Source organism: Talpa occidentalis, unplaced genomic scaffold, assembly GCF_014898055.3.
Source record: "Talpa occidentalis isolate TD23 unplaced genomic scaffold, MPIMG_talOcc4v2.1, whole genome shotgun sequence".
NCBI lineage: Eukaryota > Metazoa > Chordata > Mammalia > Eulipotyphla > Talpidae > Talpa > Talpa occidentalis.
The window spans coordinates 67576891-67598198 of NW_026555331.1; the positions used below are offsets into that span (position 1 = coordinate 67576891).

Genomic DNA, 21308 nt, shown 5'->3' on the forward strand with positions numbered 1-21308 from the left:
CTTTCTAGTTACTTTTTAAGTATTTTAATATGATGAGCAAATTCACATAATTCAGTGACTAGCACATTGCAACATTTTAGTAATACTTTTGAAATCTTTATTTTGGTTTTCTGTAAACTGGAGCTTTTGAGTTCAAACTTACTCAAGGATGTGTGAAATTTTGCTTTGCTTTTAGTTTTAATGATGATGTCATTATGATAAAGTACTCAAGAAGTACTATTGTTGATATACATGAGGGAAGAAAAGTAGTCCTTAATCTCTGGGAAAAACATTTAGGTTCAGGACCTCTAGTATACAGAATATACGCCACTGAAAAATGTCCTAACTTAAACATAATTGCTTTTCAAATTTTAGTATAAACTCTTATTTTAAAGTGAAGTAATGCTTATATTTCTTGAAGAATGTAATGTCCAGAATTCTAAAAGACATAATAATTTATTCTCTTTTAGAGAAAATATACATATGCTCTCTGAAGAAAAACAGAGGATAATGCTGTTAGAACGAGTAAGTACACTTTCTTGAAATAGTGTTTTTTATGTTCAATTTGTTATGCATTTTAATGAAATTTATGCTAAAACACTTGCATTATAAATTGATTCTTTTAATGATTGTTTTGTGGTTAATGTTTTGAGAAGTTGTCATTTTTTGATCCAAGGGTTAAACAATGGGTAGGAGTATTTTAATCCATTTATTTTTCATAACTCCCAATAAATGAAGTCGTATCAGAGAAAGCACTTGGTAGTTCTTATAAAATGTCCACCTGTCTTAATGCAGATTTCTCTTTTCTTAGTAATCCTGTTCCTTTCAAAAGGCAGCTTCTTGCCCTTTTAGACCTGCCCATTCATTGCACTGATATAAATGTCCTTTTCTCCTTTTCTTTCCTTAATAAGCCTAACCTTTTAAAATGCAAAAAATTTAAAAATTGTTACAAAGTAAAATGAATATGTAATATATTTATATATTGTGAATGACAAAATTTCAGTAGAATCATAACTACGAATTTCATATGTTTATTTCAAAAGTAAAGTTAATTTTTAAAAGAATGGGGCAAAATTGGAATACATAAATAAGAAGAGGTTATTTTACAGATTACTTGTAATAAAAAAGAGAAAATTCGTTATAAAGGCTTTCCTCTCAGTTGTATAATCACATTTTGCTATTATAAGGTTTGTGTGATCACTTAAGTTCAGAGACTTTTGAGGATATGTGTCATGTGCATATTTCATCTTCCAGGCCAAACTACTAACATTTTTTAAATGATAAATCTCAGATATTTACTGTATATTTTACAAGTTCCACAAGTTATTCTAATGTTTACTGAAGTTTGAGAATGCTTGCCTTAGGGAAATGTCCCTAAAATTCTAAATCTCTTAAGCCAGTAAGTAATTAAAATCATTGGAGAGGATCCTTCCCCGCCCCCTGCCCCGCTAAAAAGAAAAATATCCTGACAAACCTTTCATACTAGAACCATAGATTAACCTGAACAGTAAGAAAATCTTAACATTGTCATAGTGTGTTTTTTTTTTTAAAGATTTATTTATACATACAAGAATTGGTATAGGCAAGAAATGTCGGGGATAAAAGGATTCACCAGAGGCAGAACAGGCAGATCTACTGACATACACTGCTGAGGGGAGCAGCTGGTGAGTTAGGAGAGGTCTGCTGTGCTGTGTGGGTCACCTCTCTGGCCCCCCAGGGATGGAACTAGCACTGCAGTGGCCACAGATAGCTTCATGGTGTTGTGTCTTAACTCCTTGTGCCACCAGGGAGGCCCCCAACAATCATAATGTTTAAATTTGAGTAGGTACAAGATTAAACTACAGGTGTCTTTCTCTCTTTTTTCCTCCCCTACAGACATTACAGTTGAAAGAAGAAGAAAACAAGCGGTTGAATCAGAGACTGGTAAATTTTTCTTACAGTTTGTTTTAAAAATTTAAAAATTTGTTTCCCAAATTTTGATTTTTTAATGCAAATTTTAATTGAGCCATGTTGGTTATTGATGGCTGTTGATTCTGAGAGTAGTGCAGTCAGGTCAGAATTAGACTATAGATCATGTCAAGTTGACTGAACACATTAAAATAAATTTCTAAAAGCATTCAACAAACTCAAAGCAGTTCTTTTAGATTATATTACTAATAAGCTTTAATTTCTTAGGATTCCATTACTATGTTTGTTGATCTAGTTAGGACTCTTAAGTCAGGAAATAAGTTTAAAGCTGTTCTTCTTGAAGAGTAAAATGTTTACTTTCATAAATGTGCATAATTGATGTGTTTATTTCCTTTGCTGAATTATTTTTCCAATTGATGGTATATAAAGTTTGACACATTGCATGAGACTTTTTATGGTCCTCTAGATTACCTTGACTTTCCTTTAAGCTGTGAATTTAACCTGTTACTGGGTCAGTTCTGCAGTCAATCTTATGTAAAAAACAATCACTGCATTTTCATAGCATTCTATTAATTTACAAAGAAATATAAACAGTTTTAGTGCTGTTTTCAATGCATTTCAGAAAGTTTTAAGATGAAGTGGTAGGGAAATATCTGCTGTTTTTTTGTTTTTTATTTTTTATATATTTCTTAAATCATTTTTCATTTTTGCACAATGTATGCATTTTCATCTTGGTTATACTCCCCATACAGTTGCACCCCCCCCTTATTTTGACCCCAGTCCCTTCTCTCCACCTCACCCCTCATAGTGTGTCACTGTTTTTTTTGTTTGTTTGTTTTTAAGATTTATTTATTTATTTATACAAGCATTGGGTACAGTCAGAAGCGCTGGAGGGTGAGAGAATTCACCAGAGCAGGGCACAGAACAGGCAGACTGACGAAATACACTGCTGAGGGGAGCAGTGGACGCAGCAGGAGAGGTCTGCATAGCAGGAGAGGTCTGCCCCAGCAGGAGAGGTCTGTGCACCATGTGGGACCCTCGCCGGTGGCCGGCGCTGCAGAGGCTGCAGGCAGCTTCGCAGCCCAGCGCTCAACCACTGCGCCACCAGGGGAGGCCCAGTGTGTTACTGGTTTATAGTTGCTTGTTGATTTTGATTTTCTCTTTATTATAGTTATTCTTTTTTCCTGGTCCCTTATTTAGGTTTTCTAAACTCCTGCTATGAGTGAGACCATCTGGTATTTTTCTTTTTCTTTCTGGCTTATTTTGCTGAGCGTGATCCCTTCCAGCTATATCCATGTTGCTGCAAATTTTATCTTTTTTGATTGCTGAGTGATATTCCATTGTGTATATGTATCACATCTTCTTGATCCAGTCATCTATTTTTGGGCATTTGGCTTGTTTCCAAAGCTTACCTATTGTAAATAGTGCTGCTATGTACATAGGGGTGCAGGTGCTCTTCTGAATTAATGTTTCTGTGTCCTTTGGGTAAATACCTAGGAGTGAAATTGCTGTATCATATGGAAGCTCTATCTTTAGTAGGTTGAGAAATCTCCATACAGCTTCCACAGTGGTTGGACCAGTTTGCACTCCCACCAGCAGTGCAGGAGAGTTCCTTTTTCTCTACATCCTCACCAACATTTGTTGTTGCTAGTTTTTTTAATATGTGCCATTCTCACTGGTGTAAGATGGTATTTTATTGTAGTTTTGATTTGCATTTCCCTGATTACAAGTGATGTTGAACATTTTTTCATATGCCTGGTGGCCATTTGCATTTCCTCTTTGAGAAATTCCTTTTTAGTTCTTTTTTTTTTTTCTTTCTTTTTTTTTTTATTTATTTTTTTTATAGAGGCATGTTTTATTTATTTATTTATTTGTTTGTTTTGTTTATACATGCACTGGGTACAGTCAGAAGCGCGGGAGGGTGAGAGAATTCACTAGAGCCAGAGCAGGGAGCAGAGCAGGCAGAAGGACCGAAGTACACTGCTGAGGGGAGCAGCGGGCGGCAGGAGAGGTCTGCGCGCCATGTGGGACCCTCCTCCGGTGACCAGGGAGCAGCCGGGGATCGAACCAGCGCTGCAGAGGCCGCGGGCAGCTTCGCAACCCAGCACTCAACCGCTGAGCCACCGGGGAGGCCCCCCTTTTTAGTTCTTCTGCCTATTTTTTGACTGGATTATTTTCTTTGTTTTTCTTGAGTCTCATCAGCTCTTTGCAGATTGTTGTGATCAGTCCTTTATCATTAGTGTTGTGTGCAAACATTTTCTCCCGATCGGTGGGGTTTCTCTTTGTTTTGGTTATTGTCTCTTGCCTGTGCAGAAGCTCTTTAATTTGATATAGTCCCAGCTGTTTATCTTTGCCTTCACTATCACTGCTTTGGGTGATATGTCTGTAAAGATGTCTTTGAGGTGCATGTCATGTAGTGTTTTGCCATATTTCCTTCTATATATTTTATGGTTTCAGGTCTTATGTCTAGTTCTTTAATCCATTTTGAGTTGGTTTTTGGGCATTGTGTGAGGTAGTAGTCAAGTTTCATTCGTTTGCATGTAGCGACCCAGTTTTCCCAGCACCATTGTTGAACAAACTTTCTTTGCTCCAGTGCATATTCTTTGCTCCTTTGTCAAAGATTAGTTGACCATAAATCTGTGGGTTTATTTCTGGGTTTTCTATTCAGTTCCATTGGTCCGTGTGTCTGTTCTGGTTCCAGTACCATGCAGTTTTGATTATTGTGGCTTTGTAGTATAGTTTGAAATCTGGGAGAGTGATGCCTCCATTCCTCTTCTTTTTTTTTTTTTTTTCAGGAGGGTTTTGGCTATTCAGGGTTTTTGGTGGCTCCATATGAATTTCATCAATATTTGTTCTATTTCTTTGAAGAATGACATTGAAATTTTTATTGGAATAGCATTGAATCTGACGATGACTTTTGGTAGGATAGCCATTTTGTTAATGTTAATTCTTCCGATCCATTAGCAGGGGATTTCTTTCCATTTCTTTGTATCTTCTTCTATTTCTTTTAACAGTGTTTTATAGTTTTCTTTGTATAGGTCCTTTATTTCTTTTGTTAGGTTTATTCCCAAGTATTTGATTTTTTTTGTTTCAATAATAAAAGGGATGGTTTTCTTGATTTCTTCTTCAGATTTATTGTTTGTGTATAGGAAGGCTTCTTATTTTTTCGTGTTGATTTTGTATCCTGCCACTTTACTGAACTGATTGATGAGTTGAATTAGTTTTTCTGTGGAGTTTTTGGAGTTATCTGTGTATATTGTCATATCATCTGCAAATAGTGATAGTTTGACTTCTTCCTTCCATATTTGGATTCCTTGCATGTCTTTCTCTTGTCTTATGCTCTGGCTAGGACTTTCAGTGTTACACTGAAAAGCAGTGGTGAGAGTGGACATCCTTGTCTTGTTCCAGATCTTAATGAAAATGCTTTTAGCTTTTCACCATTGAGAATGATACTGACTATGGGCTTGTTATATATGGCCTTTATGATTTTGAGGTATGTTCCTTGTATCCCGAGAATTTCAAGGACCTTTATCATGAATGGGTGTTTTATTTTGTTGAAGGCTTTCTTAGCATCTATTGATATTATAATATGACTTTTATATTTCTTTTTGTTGATGTGTTGGATTACATTGATTGATTTTCAGATGTTTAACCATCCTTGTGTCCCTGGAATGAATCCTACTTGTTCGTGGTGAATTATCTTATGGATTCATTGTTAGTTTTTGATAGCTAAAATTTTATTGAGGATTTTTGCATCAGTGTTCACTAGAGATATTGGCCTGTAGTTTTCTTTTTTTGCGTTGTCCTTGTTTGGTTTTGGTATTAGTGTAATGTTGGCTTCATAGAACATGTTTGGTATTATCCCTTCCTTCTCAATTTTTTGAAAGAGTTGTGAAGGATAGGCACTAATTCATTTTTGAATGTTTGGTAGAATTAATTTGTAAATCCCTCTGGTCCTGGGCTTTTGTTTTGGGGGAGGGTTTTGATTAGCATTTCAGTTTCACTGCTTGTAATTGGTCTGTTTAGGTGTTCTGTTTTTTCTCTATCTAGCTTTGGGTGATTGTAGAGTTGTAGGAATTTGTCCATCTCTTCTAGATTGTTGAGCTTATTTGCGTATAACTGTTCATAGTAGTTTCTGATTATTCTTTTGAATCCTGCTGTGTCTGTTGTGATTTCTCCTCTTTCATTTGTGATCCTATTTATTTGTGTCTTCTCCGTTTTTCCTTTGTGAGCCTGGCTAGGGGTATGTCTATTTTATTTATTTTTTCAAAGAACCAACTTTTGGGTTCGTTGATCTTTTGGATTGTTTTTTTAGTTTCTATTTCATTTATTTCTGCTTTGATTTTTATTCTTTTCTTCTACTTGTTTAGGGGTTTTGTTGTCCTTTTTCTAGTTCTTTGAACTTTGAGATTAGGTTGTTTCTTTGAGTTGTTCCTTGATGTGAGCCTGTTGCTGTATATTTTCCTTGACTGCTTTTGCTGCATCCCATACATTTAGGAAATCGGTGTCCTCCTTGTCGTTTTTTAATTTCTTCTTTGATCTCCTCATTAGTCCAGTGGTCTTCCAGTAGTGTGGGTTTCAGTCTCCATGAGGTTGGAGAGTTCCTTGCCTTCTTTTTATGGTTTATTTCTAGTTTGATGCCTTCGTGGTTAGAGAAGATGGTTGGTATGATTTCAATCTTAGTGTGTCTGTTGATTTTTGTCTTGTGTCCCAGTATGCGATAGATCCTGGAGAATGATCCATGTGCGCTTAAGAAAAATGTGTACTTGGATTTTTTTGGGGTTTAGTGTTCTATAGATGTCTGTTAAGCCCAAGCGCTCTAGATCCTTATGTAGAGCTTTAGTGTCCTTACTTATTTTTTGTCTCATTGACCTATCCATTGTTGATAGTGGTGTGTTGAAGTCTACCTACTACATATGTGTTTTCTCTGATGTCTGTTTTCAGAGATGATAATAGTTGTCTGATATATTTTGGCGCTCCTTCATTGGGTGAGTATACATTAATAAGTGTTATTTCTTCTTGAAGTATTGTCCCCTTGATCATAATGTAGTGACCATCTGGGTCTCTTTTTACCTTTTTGAGTTTGAAGTGTGGTTTATCTGATATAATTATAGCTATTCCTGCCTTCTTTTTTGGTCCATTTGCTTGTAGGATTGTTTTCCATCCTTTTACTTTCAGTCTATTTTTATCTTTTGTAGTTAAGTGAGTTTCCTGGAGCCATCAAAAGGTTGGGTTTTGGTTTTGTTTCTTAATCCAGCCTGTAACTCTGTGTCTTTTTATTGAAGAGTTTAGTCCATTTACATTTAGGGTTAATATTGATATGTTAGTGTCTGTATTTGCCATTTTGTTTGACTTTTCTCAGGTTTTACTTATTTTTTTATTTAAATTTTTTTTTTTTTTTGTTCTTGTTTCTTTCTTATTCATCCCTCTGTTGGTTCTGGCTTTAGGAGTCCTTGTAGTATTTCTTGGAGTCGGGGTTTAGTTGTAATGAAATTCTGGAGTTTCTGTTTGTCTGGGAAGGTCCTTATTCTTTCTTCATAGAGGTAGGAAAGCTTTGTGGGATAGAGTTTTCTTGGTTGGCATTTGTTGTCATGGAGTCTGTTGACTATGTCCCTCCACTCTATCCTTGCCTATAGTGTTTCTTTGGAGAAGTCTGATGTCAAGCTATTTGGTTTTCCTTTGTATGTTACCTATTTCTTCCCTCTTATCCGTTTTATTATTATTTCCTTGTCTTGGATTCTTGGGAGCTTTATTATTATGTGTCTTGCTGTATTTTTCCTTTCATCATGGAAGTTTGGTGTTCTTGCTTGTTGTATGTCTATTTTCAGCTGCTCCTTCATGTTTGGGAAGTTCTCTTCAATTATTTCCTTGAATCTTTTCTCTGTTCCTACATCTCTCTTCTCTCCTTTGGAGATTGCTATACCTGTTACATTTCCTTTCCTCATGGAGTCAGATAGTTCTCAAAGTTTTTCTTCAGTCTTTTTTATTCGTGCTTCTCTTTCCTTTTCTGTTTTGGTTCTTTTTATTTCTTTGTCTTCGAGAGTACTTATTTGTTCTTCCATTTCATCTCTTCTGTTTTCATGACAATTTATAGCTGTATTCACATAATTTTTCCTCAAATCTAAGTGCTCACTTAAGTGTATGCCAAACTTAAACTTTTTTCCTAATGTTTTTGATCTACAGTTGATTTAACCGTACTAGATAAGTTTTGAGAGTACATACCTCAATATGTGTGTGTGTGTGTGTGTGTGTGTATACAAGACTGCAGTTCTATGCCTATTCACTGTAATCAAATGACCCCTCCCCACCCAATCCATCTGGTAACTGCCATGTTTTTCTCACTTTTTTTTTTTTTTTTGAGATTTATTTATTTATGCATACAAGAACTGAGGTAAGAGGCCAAAAGTGTGGTGGGTGAGAGGATTCACCAGACACAGAGTGGGGAACAGAACAGGCAGATCCACTGAAAAACACCGCTAACGGGAGCAGCGGGCGAGTCAGGAGAGTCTGCTGTACCATGTGGGTCACCTCCCTGGCTGGGGATCAAACTCATGCTGCAGTGGCTGCGCATAGCTTCATAGTGCTGTGCTTAACCCATTGTGCCACCAGCAAGGCCCCTTTCTCAGAGTCTTAAGAGTTTTTTGTTGTGTTTTGTTAAGTTTTGTGTAGTTTGTGTATTTATGTTTCATATATGAGTGTAGCCATCTAGTATTTGTCTTTAACTTTCTAATTTATTTCGCTTTTCTAATGATTTCAAACCCCGTTCATATTATCTCTAAAGGCAATATTTCTTCTTTCATAATAACTGGGTAGTGTTCCATTTAGTATACAGTCCTGAACTACTTTATCCAGTCATCTGGTGGTGGGCATTTAGGTTATTTGCATATGTTTGCTATTTGGATAAAATTTTTGAATACCTAAATAAAGTTGACTATGGTCTGAAAATGAATGGTCAGATTTGTCTTCATTGGCAGCAAATAGGCCATTTGCGTGATTTTGATAATAAGTTGCTATATAGGCCTTTCTATTGATTATGTTTTGCTGTTCTTTTTTTAAAAAAATAAAAGATTTATTTATTTATGCAAGAACCGGGGTATAGGCCGGATGTGTGGGAGGGTGAGTGGATTCACCAGAGACAGAGTGGGGAACAGAACAGGCCGACTGACTGAAACACACTGCTGAGGGGAGCAGCAGGCAAGACATGAGAGGCCCACTCGCCATGTGGGTATCTCCACAGCCAGCGGGGATCGAACTGGCACTTTAGAGGCTGTGGACAGCTTCACAGCCTGTGCTCAACTGCCTGTGCTACCAGGGAGGCCCCTGTTCTTTTTTTTTTTTTTTAAATGCTAATTGAGGCTCTGTTGAGAGGCAAAAATGGAAGACATTTTGAGCATCAAAATGGGACTTTAAATAGATTTGTCTTGATTTGTCCTTGATTTGTTCAACAATGTATTGGGGCTACACATTGGGGAAAGATGGTCATCCTTGCCATCCTTTCTTTTTACCAAAATGGTGGTACTTTTGTCCCTTCTATTAAGTAATACTGAGAAATTGGATTGAAGCCTGTCTGAGAATAAGAAGTCCTAGCTAATCCAGCACAACAGCATTCAGTTAGCATGTCCTATTCAGTTGTGCTGCTTGTCCGGATAGCAAATGGATGGCAGTCACACTTTCATTATTTAATGCTTGCTCAGAATACTGGACTTTTAAACTGAGACATTTAAGGATTTTTATTTGAGATGAGACAAAGGGACATCACCAATTTTCGGAAATATACTTTCCCACCCCCATTGCAACCGGAGTAGTATTGTTTTATATAAGGTTTTTCTAGAGTTTTTTTGATCTGTTTATTCTTTTGCTAAAAGGAAAGATTTGAGGGGCCTCCCTGGTGGTGCAGCGGGTTGAGCGTAGCACTGTGCAACTGTCCACAGCCTCTGCAGCATGGGTTCTATTCCCAGCCAGCCACGGAGATTCCCACATGGTGCCGCAGACCTCTCCTGTCTTGCGCTTTGCTCCCCTCAGCAGTGTATTTTGGTCCTTCTGCCTGTTCTGCTCCCTGCTCTGTCTCTGGTGAATTTTCTCACCCTCCCATCCTCTGGTCTGTACACCAGTGCTTGTATAAATAAATAAATCTTTAAAAAAAAATTAAAAAGGAAAGATTTGAAACCAAGGTGTTGTAATTTTCAAACTCTTCTTGAAAAATGTCAGTCTCTTTAATATTAAATATATAATAATAACTAAAATACAAATCTATATTCATGTTTTCCTCGTTTTAATTTGATTAAGAATATAACAAAAAGTAGGTAAAATTGTTGAAATAATTGTATAGAAAGACAAGTACCTTATTATCTCATATATGTGGAATAAAAAAAAAAATAGACTCATGGAGATACACCAAAGTGGTAGATTGCCAGAAGCATGGGTTAATGGAGAGGGGACAGAAATGGGTAAAAGAAGTCAAAAGGTGAAAATATCCAGTTATAAAATAAATAAATCATGAAGATACACAGCATAGTGATTGTGGCTGATAATACTGTATTGTATATTTCAAAGTTGCTAAAAGAGTAGTTCTTAAAATTCCCATGAAAAGAAAAAAAATGTATAGTCACAGTTGTTACATAGACTTACTGTGGTGATCATTTTGCAATATATACAAATGCCAAATCATTATTTTATATACCTCAAAATAATATGTTGTTATGTCAGTTACATATCAGTTATACCACCACCACCCCCATAAAAAAAGAAAGTGATTTTTGAAGGAGAGGAATTACATTAACTAAATTAAATACTATATAAACTTGGACTTTTAAAAACTGACAAAGATGTGACTGTGACACTGAAAGAAAATTTATACAGTAATGACATAATAACTACATGTAGTACTTTAATTGTATAAGCTTTATGAATTTTTTTTTTTTTTTCAGATGTCTCAGAGCATGTCTTCAGTATCCTCAAGGCATTCTGAAAAGATAGCTATTAGAGAGTAAGTATTTCATTTCTGTTTTCTTTGAAAAAAATTTACTGAACTAAATATTGAGATATTTATGAGAGTGTATTTTAAAGTATTTTAATTATAATCCTTTAGATCCAGGTTCATTGAACTGGGTGTTTTATATCATTGGGAGTGAAAAGTTTTTTGTTTAAATTGAAAAAGCAAGGTTTTTCTAAATTGTTATTCTGAAACATTAGGATTAAATTCCAAGACATTCCTGTTACAGCTTTAATTATCAATCACACAAATATTTTGAAACCTTTTGATTCTAGTTTACTTTTCAGCTGGTACATTTCTTAAATCCCATTTATCTCCTTAGTCTTTATTTTTAGATAGTAATGTCTTGATTTCTTAAAGTTGCAGTGTTTACCATAAACATAATTAGTCCATAAACCAAATTAGTACATAGTAATATATTTCTTTTTTTTGACATAAGTTACTTATAGGGAGGGTCCCTGGAATGATAAAAGCATTGATAGCAGCTTTAACAATGCTAGTCAGTTTATAAACCTGTCAGGATTGAGACAATAATCAGTAAACAAAACATATTTAAAATATTTTAGTATAATAAGTCTGTTGACTAAATTTTTGGTTATGAGATTTCTAAGGGGATCTCCTTAGAATTTTATCTTTTCTCAGTGATTTGAGAAAAGATCTGTGTTCACCAGTGTTTGTCAGATCAAATCAGTTTATGGTCTTTAAAAGACCAGAGAAAAAGGATTTATCTTCTGGTATTTAGCCAAAACTTCCTACCACATTTGAAGTTAAACAATAAGTAGAAGATCAGGTCTTTTAAAAGCTTTGCCACTGATTTTGATGATTTATCTGGTATAGGATCCATTAAATTCAAAGTTAATTTTTAAGACCTCTTGATAATTTGAACATATTTTTATTTTTATTTTTTAAGATTTATTTTTATTTATACAAGAGCTGGGGTACAGGTCAGAGGCATGGGAGGGTGAGAGGATTCACCATAAACAGTGGGGAGCAGAACAGGCAGACAGACCAAAAGCACTGCTGAGGAGCAGCAGGCAAGACAGGAGAGGTCTGCCGTGCCATGTGGTTATCTCCCTGGCCTGCCAGCTATCGAACCCATGCTGCATATGTTGTGGACAGCTTCACAGTGCTGCGCTCAACCCGCTGCGCCACCAGGGAGGCCCCTTGAGCATCTTTTTAAAAAATGTTCTGAGGAAATAGACTCCACTTAAAACTTGTAGGCAGTTGTACCCACTTCTTTGTCTCCTTCTTCACTGCCTTCAGACCTTTGCCCTAAACCAGTTATTCCATTGACTTGTTTAAACCTAAATGTATGCGCCTAGCTAGCTCAGATTGTTTCTCTTTCAAGTTACTGACTGTAAATAAGTTTGCTCCCTCTGACCATGTTTCTTGTTGCAAAATGAAAGATAGGTGACTAGCCCTATAATTATACGAGCTATATTTGGTGTTTTTCCACCCTTCAAGCATTTTTTTTTTTCCTTTAAAAGGTAAGACTTTTGTCTTTGGTAGTGGGTGGCATCATCCTTTGAGCAGCTTTTAGACTGGCATTCCCATTAGGAGCTAAGTAAAAGAATGAAAAATCATAAAATGTGAAATTGAATATGGCACTGATTCTGAAATACATGGTTGAACACTGCACAGTATACTTAGATTTCTGAAATAGGGTGCTAATAATTCTTTAGAGCAATAAAATTACATTTCTTTATTCAGTTTTCAGGTGGGAGATTTGGTACTTATTATCCTAGACGAGCGCCACGACAATTATGTATTATTTACTGTTAGTCCAACCTTATATTTCTTGCATTCAGAATCTCTGCCTGCCCTGGATCTCAAACCAGGTGAGGGTGGTAAGTGTCACATTCTTAACTAAAACAATAAATGTGCAATAGAATATTTTGAGGTATATATTTCTCCTGTTGTCTAGTTATATCAGAATTAAATCACTGAGAAGGCTACTGCTTTATTTGCTTTATTCTTTTTTTTTTTTTTAAATCGCATTATCCACATGACTTTCCTGGATTCCATTACCAATTCTGAAATTGGGATTTAGCTATTGCTGTTAGAGCAATAGCAATTACATACATAGAATACAATAGCCAGAATTCTCACAAATTAGTAAAGCTTTAATTAATGCTTATTTGTTTATAAAAGACTTTACTATTTTTGGCAAAAAAAAATTAAATTATAAATGTCTTTTCTATCCTGTATATTTCCTGTATTCCTGCCTTGAATTGCATTGAACTAGTCAATACTTAAACATTTTTATAAAAAGGGAATTGACTTTGTTAAACTTTATTAAATTGTCTATAATCTGTTACTTTGATTTTTAAAGAGTTTTAAATGAACAGAATAGATACCTTGGGATATTTAACCTAAATATAAATCTTAAAAAACAAGAACATATGTCCATAAAATTAATGGTCTTTTTTGGAATTGCTGTCAGTATGGTCAAATTCTGATACGGGCCAGTGGCACATGGTCACTACATCATGGCTATTGGTTGTGCTTATCAAGAATAAATACCGTATTCACATAATCATATAAAACAGGAAGATAAGCTTACAACTTGCTGGTTTTTTACTTTGAAAAAAGTGAACATAAGTTTTTTTCTTAGATTTTTTTTGTGGTTTTCTTTCATGTTTAACTTTTTATTTGAGAATGAGTTTTAAATTTATGGTAAAGTAGCATTAAGTAGTACAGTAGTTCAAAAAACCTAGACCTTTACACAGATTAACTTGTTTATATTTTGTCCCATTTGCATTATCTTTACATATATATATATAAATGTACAAATACATAAATGCACACAAGCATGTACTTTTTTTTTTTCCTGGACTCATGTGACTAATTTATATTATCATGGCCCTTTATCTAAATATTTCAAGGTGCATTTCATAAGAATAGGAACATTCACTGAATGCTTTTAGAGTATACAGTACACATTACCATTTTAAAATTGCTCACAAGTCCCAGAGAAAGAATTTATTTGATTTTACTTTACTCTCATCCTCTCTTTGTTTTTGAAGACTATAGAACACATAATACCAATTGGGGGGTTATGATACCCTATTACTATGGCATTGCTTAAAGGGTTGTGTGGATTACCAGAGTGCTTTAATGCCTGTGACAGTGAGACTCATTACTCCTCAAACATAAACCAAAAAAATCATTCACTTTTAGATAATTCTTTTCAAAAATCATTATAATAATAGCTCTTCAAAGTGTATTCCATATCTGGTGATCCAGGGGACTGTCACATGACAGTGTCTATTCATTTCTGATAGTTTATTCAGAATATTTTTGATTTCTGTCTTTCCAAATGGTGTTGATAGAATAAAAGTTAGTTTTGATTTCTCTGGTATTTCAGAGATTTTAATTTAAGTATAAAATTTATTGAATTGATACTTTTAAAATCAACTTATCATTTCTTTTCTGATGAATTTAGAGAATGAATATTTACTCCCTCTTAGCTCATCACACTTCAGCATTACAAGGACACTGAATCCTGTCTCTTCCTGCATTTTTTTATTTCCCCTTCATATAAGTACTACACTTCCAGACTTTGTTTGGTTTCGAACCTTTATTAGTTACTTATTGTGCACTTCACTGTGTGCACACTGCCCTGCAAGGCACTGTAGAATGCAGACATGAGAAAGATGCAGTTCCTTTCCTTGAGAAATGTTGTGAAAACATTGCCCTTCAAAACTAGTGCTGTGCCTTTACATTTTGTCTGTATAACATTTTCTGCTCTCAGTAATGGTCATCTCTTTTAACACTTTTAGTAGGTGGCACTGTTGAGCTAATTTATTAATACCTATTTGTACTTAGATTATTTATACTTCTTGAACTTGGTTTGTTCTGTGATTTTTGACTTGCCATCTATATTGAATTAGGAAATAAAGCCATATATCACTGGTTGAAAAGTAACATGAGTTCCATTTTGTTTTATAAGTAATACTTTTTCACTTACGAGAACTTCATTATTCTGATTTTGCCAGTTTTGGTTTCCTGAGTCTATAACTCATGAAACAGTAGTGAGGCTACAACTCATAACTGTGCTTTCAAAAAGAAATTAATGATTTGATTCAATAGCTTCAGGTGCAACTAGAAGACCCTGGGTTCTTGGGAAAGTAATGGAGAAAGAATACTGTCAAGCCAAAAAGGTAAAAACTGCATCATGTGTTAATTTATATAGAAATTGTTAATAATTCTTTCCTTGGCTTTTTTGCTCACTTGAGATAGCCTTGAATTTAATGAGACTGAATTTGAACTAGCAATTTTATAAATACATTTATTTATCTTAAATCTCTCAATATATACAGGAAAACAACTGCAAATCTCTTTTCTATGACTGTGAAGCTACTAGTGTTTTTATGTGCCAGAAAAAAAAAGAGCCACAGCATAATTGATGATTGAAAGTGAATTTTATTAATAGGAAGGTTGATGTTTTCTTATTTTCATATGCTGTCCCCCTTGTTAAAAAAAAAAAATGTAAAGGGTTTGATTTTTAAAATGCACCTGATTGTAATGTCAACAATATCAGGGCTATAGAATCAGTGAAATCTATTGAACATCCTTCCTAAATCATTATAATTTAGGATCCCTGTGCTCCAGAGCTCTAGTAGTACTTAAACTGTGTAGAATTGAGGTTTCTTTCAGTACTTAAAATAAAGGCCATCTTACTAACTTTGTACTATTTTTTAGTGATGATGATTATCAGTTTTTTCTTCATCAGTAGTAATGGCTCACTAAATTCTTCACTGGTTGAGGGGTGGATCTTGGGTAGTTTGATAAAGACTTCTCCCTTACTCTGATAATACTTAATAGATTTGAGTAGTGTGTTAGTATAGTACATGTATAAAATCACTTAAATTCTTTTCTTTTTTTTCCTTCTTAGGCACAAAACAGATTTAAAGTCCCTTTAGGAACAAAGTTTTACAGAGTGAAAGCTGTGTCATGGAATAAGAAAGTATAACTTATGGAAGAAATGAATACATTCTGTGACATTTTTCTGATTTGTCCTACACTACTCATTCATCACTCCAAAAACAGCAGGCCGTCTTTTTATACAAAAGTCAACATGACAGTATACTTCATTGATTCATTTCCTTTTTAACTGGCTACATCTTAGGAACAATAAAGTCATCAAAACCCTTGAATGAGTTAAAATGGTTTTGTTTTTGGTTTTTTACCCAAGTAACTCTAGAAATGCGGACCAAACTAATTTCATTTTCTCAAAGGGCATACCCTGTGCATTGTGGCTTATGATTAGCCATATTAATTGCCTGTTACATATACATTAGCTTGAACTTAGATATTAAATGTTAGTTATCATTACCAGCATTTGTCCTTTTGTGAAATCAATATCAGAAAACTTGCACTCTTTAACATTCTTTATAAAATGTATAAATTCTTCAAAACTATTTAAAGAGGAGTGTTACTGCATGCAGATAATCATAATTTTGAGTTTGCCTCTATAGATTACTAAAGCAAATTGTTTCATTTATTTTTTTAAATGCCCTTTGATGTTTCAAAACATAAAAGAACTCTAATTTGATTGACTGATTATTAAGATCAGCCATAATCAACAGTCTTCAAAAGCACTTTCAATAGATTGGTCACCTGGGTTCTATAGGGAAGAGTCTGTGCTATTGAATTTCAAATACAGCACTTAACTCTTCCCACCATCTTTATTATTCTGTTTAGAATAATCATATTGATGAAATTGTAATTCATGTTTCAGTTTCAGAAAAAAAATTCATTGTATATTAACCATTTAGAGATCATTTAAATAACAAAATATTGTATTGTAAAAGACATGTAGAATTTTAAAACAATAAAGATTTGAACCTGTAAATGCGTGTGCCTTTTAAAGGAGGATACATTTTTAAGATACTTGAGTGATTGCTGGGAAGTATGAAACTTGTTCTGTATCATATCAACATAGAAACATGTTTATTACAAAAATGTTCTTTGTATGCTATGTAACAGGGTAAAACAGTATTATGTAGAATAGAATTGTATAAACTAGAACTTCAGACAAGTTGCCATTGAGCAGAGTTATTTAAACAAGTTAGTTGGGTTGGATGAGACTTTTTCAGGTTTGTCATTAGAGAAAAATTAAATGATTCTTTTTCAGAAAATAATTTCTTCATAAAAATAAGTTGAATATTTTTTTAATTATGTATATCTAATAATATAGAAAACAAAATAAACAACCATAGTGTATAGAAAACTGAATTTGACAGCATATTAATGAATAAATGAACAAATGATTTGACATGTTTGTATTCAGTCCTTCCATGACATCATTATGCAAAGAATATAAAAGCAATAAATAACTTTATATACTGAGTGGTTTTGTAAAGCACATTTGGTTGAGTATCAATAAATCTACCAGGTAGGCATTTGGCATAATTGGTATCCTTCAAATTTAATAAGTGGTCACTGTGCTGTAGAATTGCCAGGGCTGACTCGTGACATCAAACCTATTATCTCATTAAAGTTACTAATTTAAAAAGAAATGTTACTAATTTTAATGTTGGCTTTTGGTTGTGTATTATTTTTCTTACAGCCTATTTTATATCCATCCTGGCAGTGTTCATGGATACCTTTATAAATCAAGCAAAAAGAAAATGTAGTTTTTAGAATTTTCTTTCTAGTTAAAAAGAAGAAAAACAAAACTGGAAATCTAAACTTATCAGTAGAGTTCTTACCTTTGGGTAGTCAAAGTTATTGTGCTGCAAGCTTTGACATTAGAATGACTGAAAATTTACAGTTCAGATATAACTAATTTGGGGAAGATTGCATAAACTCTGAATTTCGGTTTTCTTATGTATACATTGGTGGAACAGGTCCTACCTTGTAGGGTTATTTTGAAGTTTAAATGAAAATTATATTTGTAGCAGGCATATACTCAGTAATCAATGTTGGCCATTGTAAACATTTTTGTATAATATAACCAAAACCTGTAAATTGACATTCTATCTCTAGTAGTCATGTAATTTTATTAACAATATAGAATAGTTAGGTGTTGTTTTACTCAAGTAAACTTTAAACATTTATTGCGTGTATATTTTAGAAAGGTTTCGTACATAGAACAGTATGAACAAAAACTTTATTTAATTGAAAAAAATACAGTGTAAAATGTGTACATGGTTTCAAAAATCAGTATGGCCCCAAGTCCTTGTCTTAGTTCCCCATTTTGCCACCTAAAGATAATTCTGCTTTTTCAGCCATTTTGGCATTATGTGCCGAATTGTATGACTATACTGCTATTTCTTGATAAATCAAGTTATTTTATTGACATGTTTTCTCATGACAATCTAGTTACTTCATAAGAAGTTTCTGTGTTTCTGCCTTACATAGTATGTTTATTTTCTAATGGGTTCATTAGCATTCACATCATGACTTTAAATATTATCGCCTGATAATATGATTACATTGCCTTTTCTGCTACAGCTCGTAGTCTTTATTTGACACTCTTTTTTTCTTGTTCTATTATGTATTTGCCAGCTTTAATTATTTTAAATGTTTCTTATTCTATCAAGTCACATTTTTCTCAGAGAACTCCATTTTGGAACCATTAGCTCTTCTACTTCAATCTGATGTGGTTTTCATATTGTAAGAATATGAAGTCATATTAATATTTTGTTAGAAAGTCATTGTTTTCTTGTTCTCTTTTGTTAGAATCGATGATAAAGTAACTCCCCGGGAAACAATTAGTAAGAGATATTCTGGCTTTCTGCAAGTGTAGTAGGCTTACCCTTGTTGTAGATAGTTTTATTAGGTGACAGATTTTTCAGTAATCACTCCCTTATCTTCTAACAATCCAGGTTACTGTGTATAAAACTAATGCCATTCCACTTGCACTCTATTATAGATTATTTCCTACCCATCCCCTACACCCAAGTTCTAGAAATCCTTAGGAAATTCTTTATAGTCTTGGAATTAATAAACAACAACATAATGTTTTGCAGGTTTCCAATATTTCTTGCTTCTAGGCTGTTCTGGTGTTTTTATTTCATGTTGGAAGTTGTATGGTGACCATTGCTTATCCTCTCATGTTCTAGACTAGGGCGTTAAAAAAGCTGATTGTGAATTCTGTTTTTAAGACTTTCTTGTGTGTCCAAATAATAAAGTTTTAAACCTTAATGGAATCTTCAAAAATCATCTGACCTAGCTCTTGCTTTTTGTTTTATAGTGGACAGTTCAGTCCATTGCTTCATCCCTTCTTATGGGTGGATATGCATGTGGGAATATTTGCTTGTCCATTCAGTTATTAATGGACTTTAGTTGTTTTTAACTTTTGCCTCTGGTTAATAGTGCTACTGTAAAAATGTATATGCTAGTGCTTGATCATCTGTTTGGGTTTATGCCTAGGAGTACACTTCCTAGGCAATGTGGTTCTAGTTTGTGTTCTATTGTGACTAGGTGATTGAGGGGTCTAGTACCTCTGTATTCTTGCTAATACTTATTTTCCTTCTTTGTATTTTTTTGTAATGATTATCCTAGTGGGTGTTTTATGTGCCTATGAGTTATATGTCTATTCTTTGTAGAAAAAATACTTACCATTTTTTTTTTATTGCTGAGTTGTAAGAGTTCTTTTAGACTTAGGATTTTATAATATTTTATCCAATTTAGGTTGTCTTGCATTTTCTTGATAATTGTTGCACAAAAGTTTATAATCTTAATGTTCATTCCCCCCCCCCCGCCGTGTTTTGGATGTCTTTTTTTTAAATAAATGTTATTTTTATATTCCTCATACAAGTGCAACCCCCTTATTTTGACCCCAATCCCTCCGCTCCCCACCCCCCATAGAGTGTCTCTGGTTCATAGTTGTTTGTTGATTTTGGTTTTCACTTATAGTTATTCATTTTCCTGGTCCCTTATTTAAGTTTTCTAGATTCCTGCTATGAGTGAGACCATCCGGTATTTTTCTTCTTCTTTCTGGCTTATTTTGCTGAGCATGATCCCTTACAGTGCCATCCATGTTGCTGCAAATTGCATGTGTTTATCTTTTTTGAGTGCTGAGTAATATTCCATGGTATATATGTACCACATCTTCTTGATCCAGTCATCTATTTTTGGGCATGTGGGTTGTTTCCAAAGCTTAGCTGTTGTAAATAGTGCTGCTATAAACATAGGGGTGCAGGTGCTCTTTGGAATTGATGTTTGTGTCCTTTGGGTAAATACCTAGGGGTGGAATTGCTGTATCATATGGAAGCTCTATGTTTAGTAGGTCAAGAAATCTCCACACAGCTCTCCATAGTGGTTGCACCAGTTTACACTCCCACCAACAGTGCAGGAGAGTTCCTTTTTCTCCACATCTCGCCAGCATTTGTTGTTGCTAGTTTTTTTAATATGTGCCATTCTCATGGTAGTAAGATGGTATCTCATGGTAGTTTTGATTTGCATTTCCCTGATTACAAGTGATGTTGAACATTTTTCCATATGCCTGTTGGCCATTTGCATTTCCTCTTTGGAGAAATTCCTTTTTAGCTCTTCTGCCCATTTTTTACTGGATTATTATCTTTGTTGTTGAGTCTCATCAGCTCTTTGCAGATTTTTGTGATCAGTCCTTGTCATTAGTGTTGTGTGCAAAAATTTTCTCCCAGTCGGTGGGGTTTCTCTTTGTTTTGGTTATTGTCTCTTTTGCTGTGCAGAAGCTCTTTAATTTGATGTAGTCCCCCCTGTTATCTTTGCCTTCAATATCACTGCTTTGGGTGATGTGTCTGTAAAGATGTCTTTGATGTGCATGTATTTTATGGTTTCAGGTCTTATGTCTAGTTCTTTAATCCATTTTGAGTTGGTTTTTGTGTATGGTGTGAGGTAGTGGTCAAGCTTCATTCTTTTGCATGTAGCAACCCAATTTTCCCAGCAGCATTTGTTGAACAAACTTTCTTTGCTCCAATGTATAGTCTTTGCTCCTTTGTCAAAGATTAGTTGACAATAAATCTGTGGGTTTATTTCTGGATTTTCTATTCGATTCCATTGGTCTTTGTGTCTGTTCTTGTTCCAATACCATGCAGTTCTGGTGATTATGGCTTTGTAGTATAGTTTGAAGTCTGGGAGTGTGATGCCTCCATTCCCTTCTGTTTTTTTTTTTCAGGACAGCTTTGGCTATTCAGGGTTTTAGGTGATTCCACAGAAATTTCATCAATAATTGTTCTATTTCTTTGCAGAATGACATTGAAATATTGATTGGAATAGCATTGAATCTGTATATTGCTTTTGGTAGGATGGCCATTTTAATAATGTTTATCCTTCCAATCCATGAGCAGGGGATGTCTTCCATTTCTTTGTGTCTTCTATTTCTTTTAACAGTGTTTTGTAGTTTTCTTTGTATAGGTCCTTTACCTCTTTTGTTAGATTTATTCCCAAGTATTTGATTTTTTTTGTTTCAATAATAAAAGGGATTTTTTTTTTT

At 34.3% G+C, this 21308-nt stretch overlaps 1 protein-coding gene across 2 annotated transcripts in view; it reads left to right on the forward strand.

The window, feature by feature from the left end:
- RB1CC1 (RB1 inducible coiled-coil 1) overlaps nucleotides 1-16736 on the forward strand; it is a 76487-nt gene extending 59751 nt beyond the window's left edge. Inside the window, exons 19-24 of one of the 2 annotated variants that reach the window (XM_037506696.2) lie at nucleotides 450-504; nucleotides 1855-1902; nucleotides 10815-10873; nucleotides 12590-12717; nucleotides 14972-15042; nucleotides 15777-16736. In XM_037506696.2, the coding sequence (XP_037362593.1) occupies nucleotides 450-504; nucleotides 1855-1902; nucleotides 10815-10873; nucleotides 12590-12717; nucleotides 14972-15042; nucleotides 15777-15854 (439 nt within the window). In that variant the 3' untranslated portion in view covers nucleotides 15855-16736. Of the gene's footprint in view, nucleotides 1-449; nucleotides 505-1854; nucleotides 1903-10814; nucleotides 10874-12589; nucleotides 12727-14971; nucleotides 15043-15776 lie in introns of both variants that reach the window. The other variant, XM_037506689.2, reaches the window with a different exon arrangement.
- Nucleotides 16737-21308: the final 4572 nt, after the last annotated feature.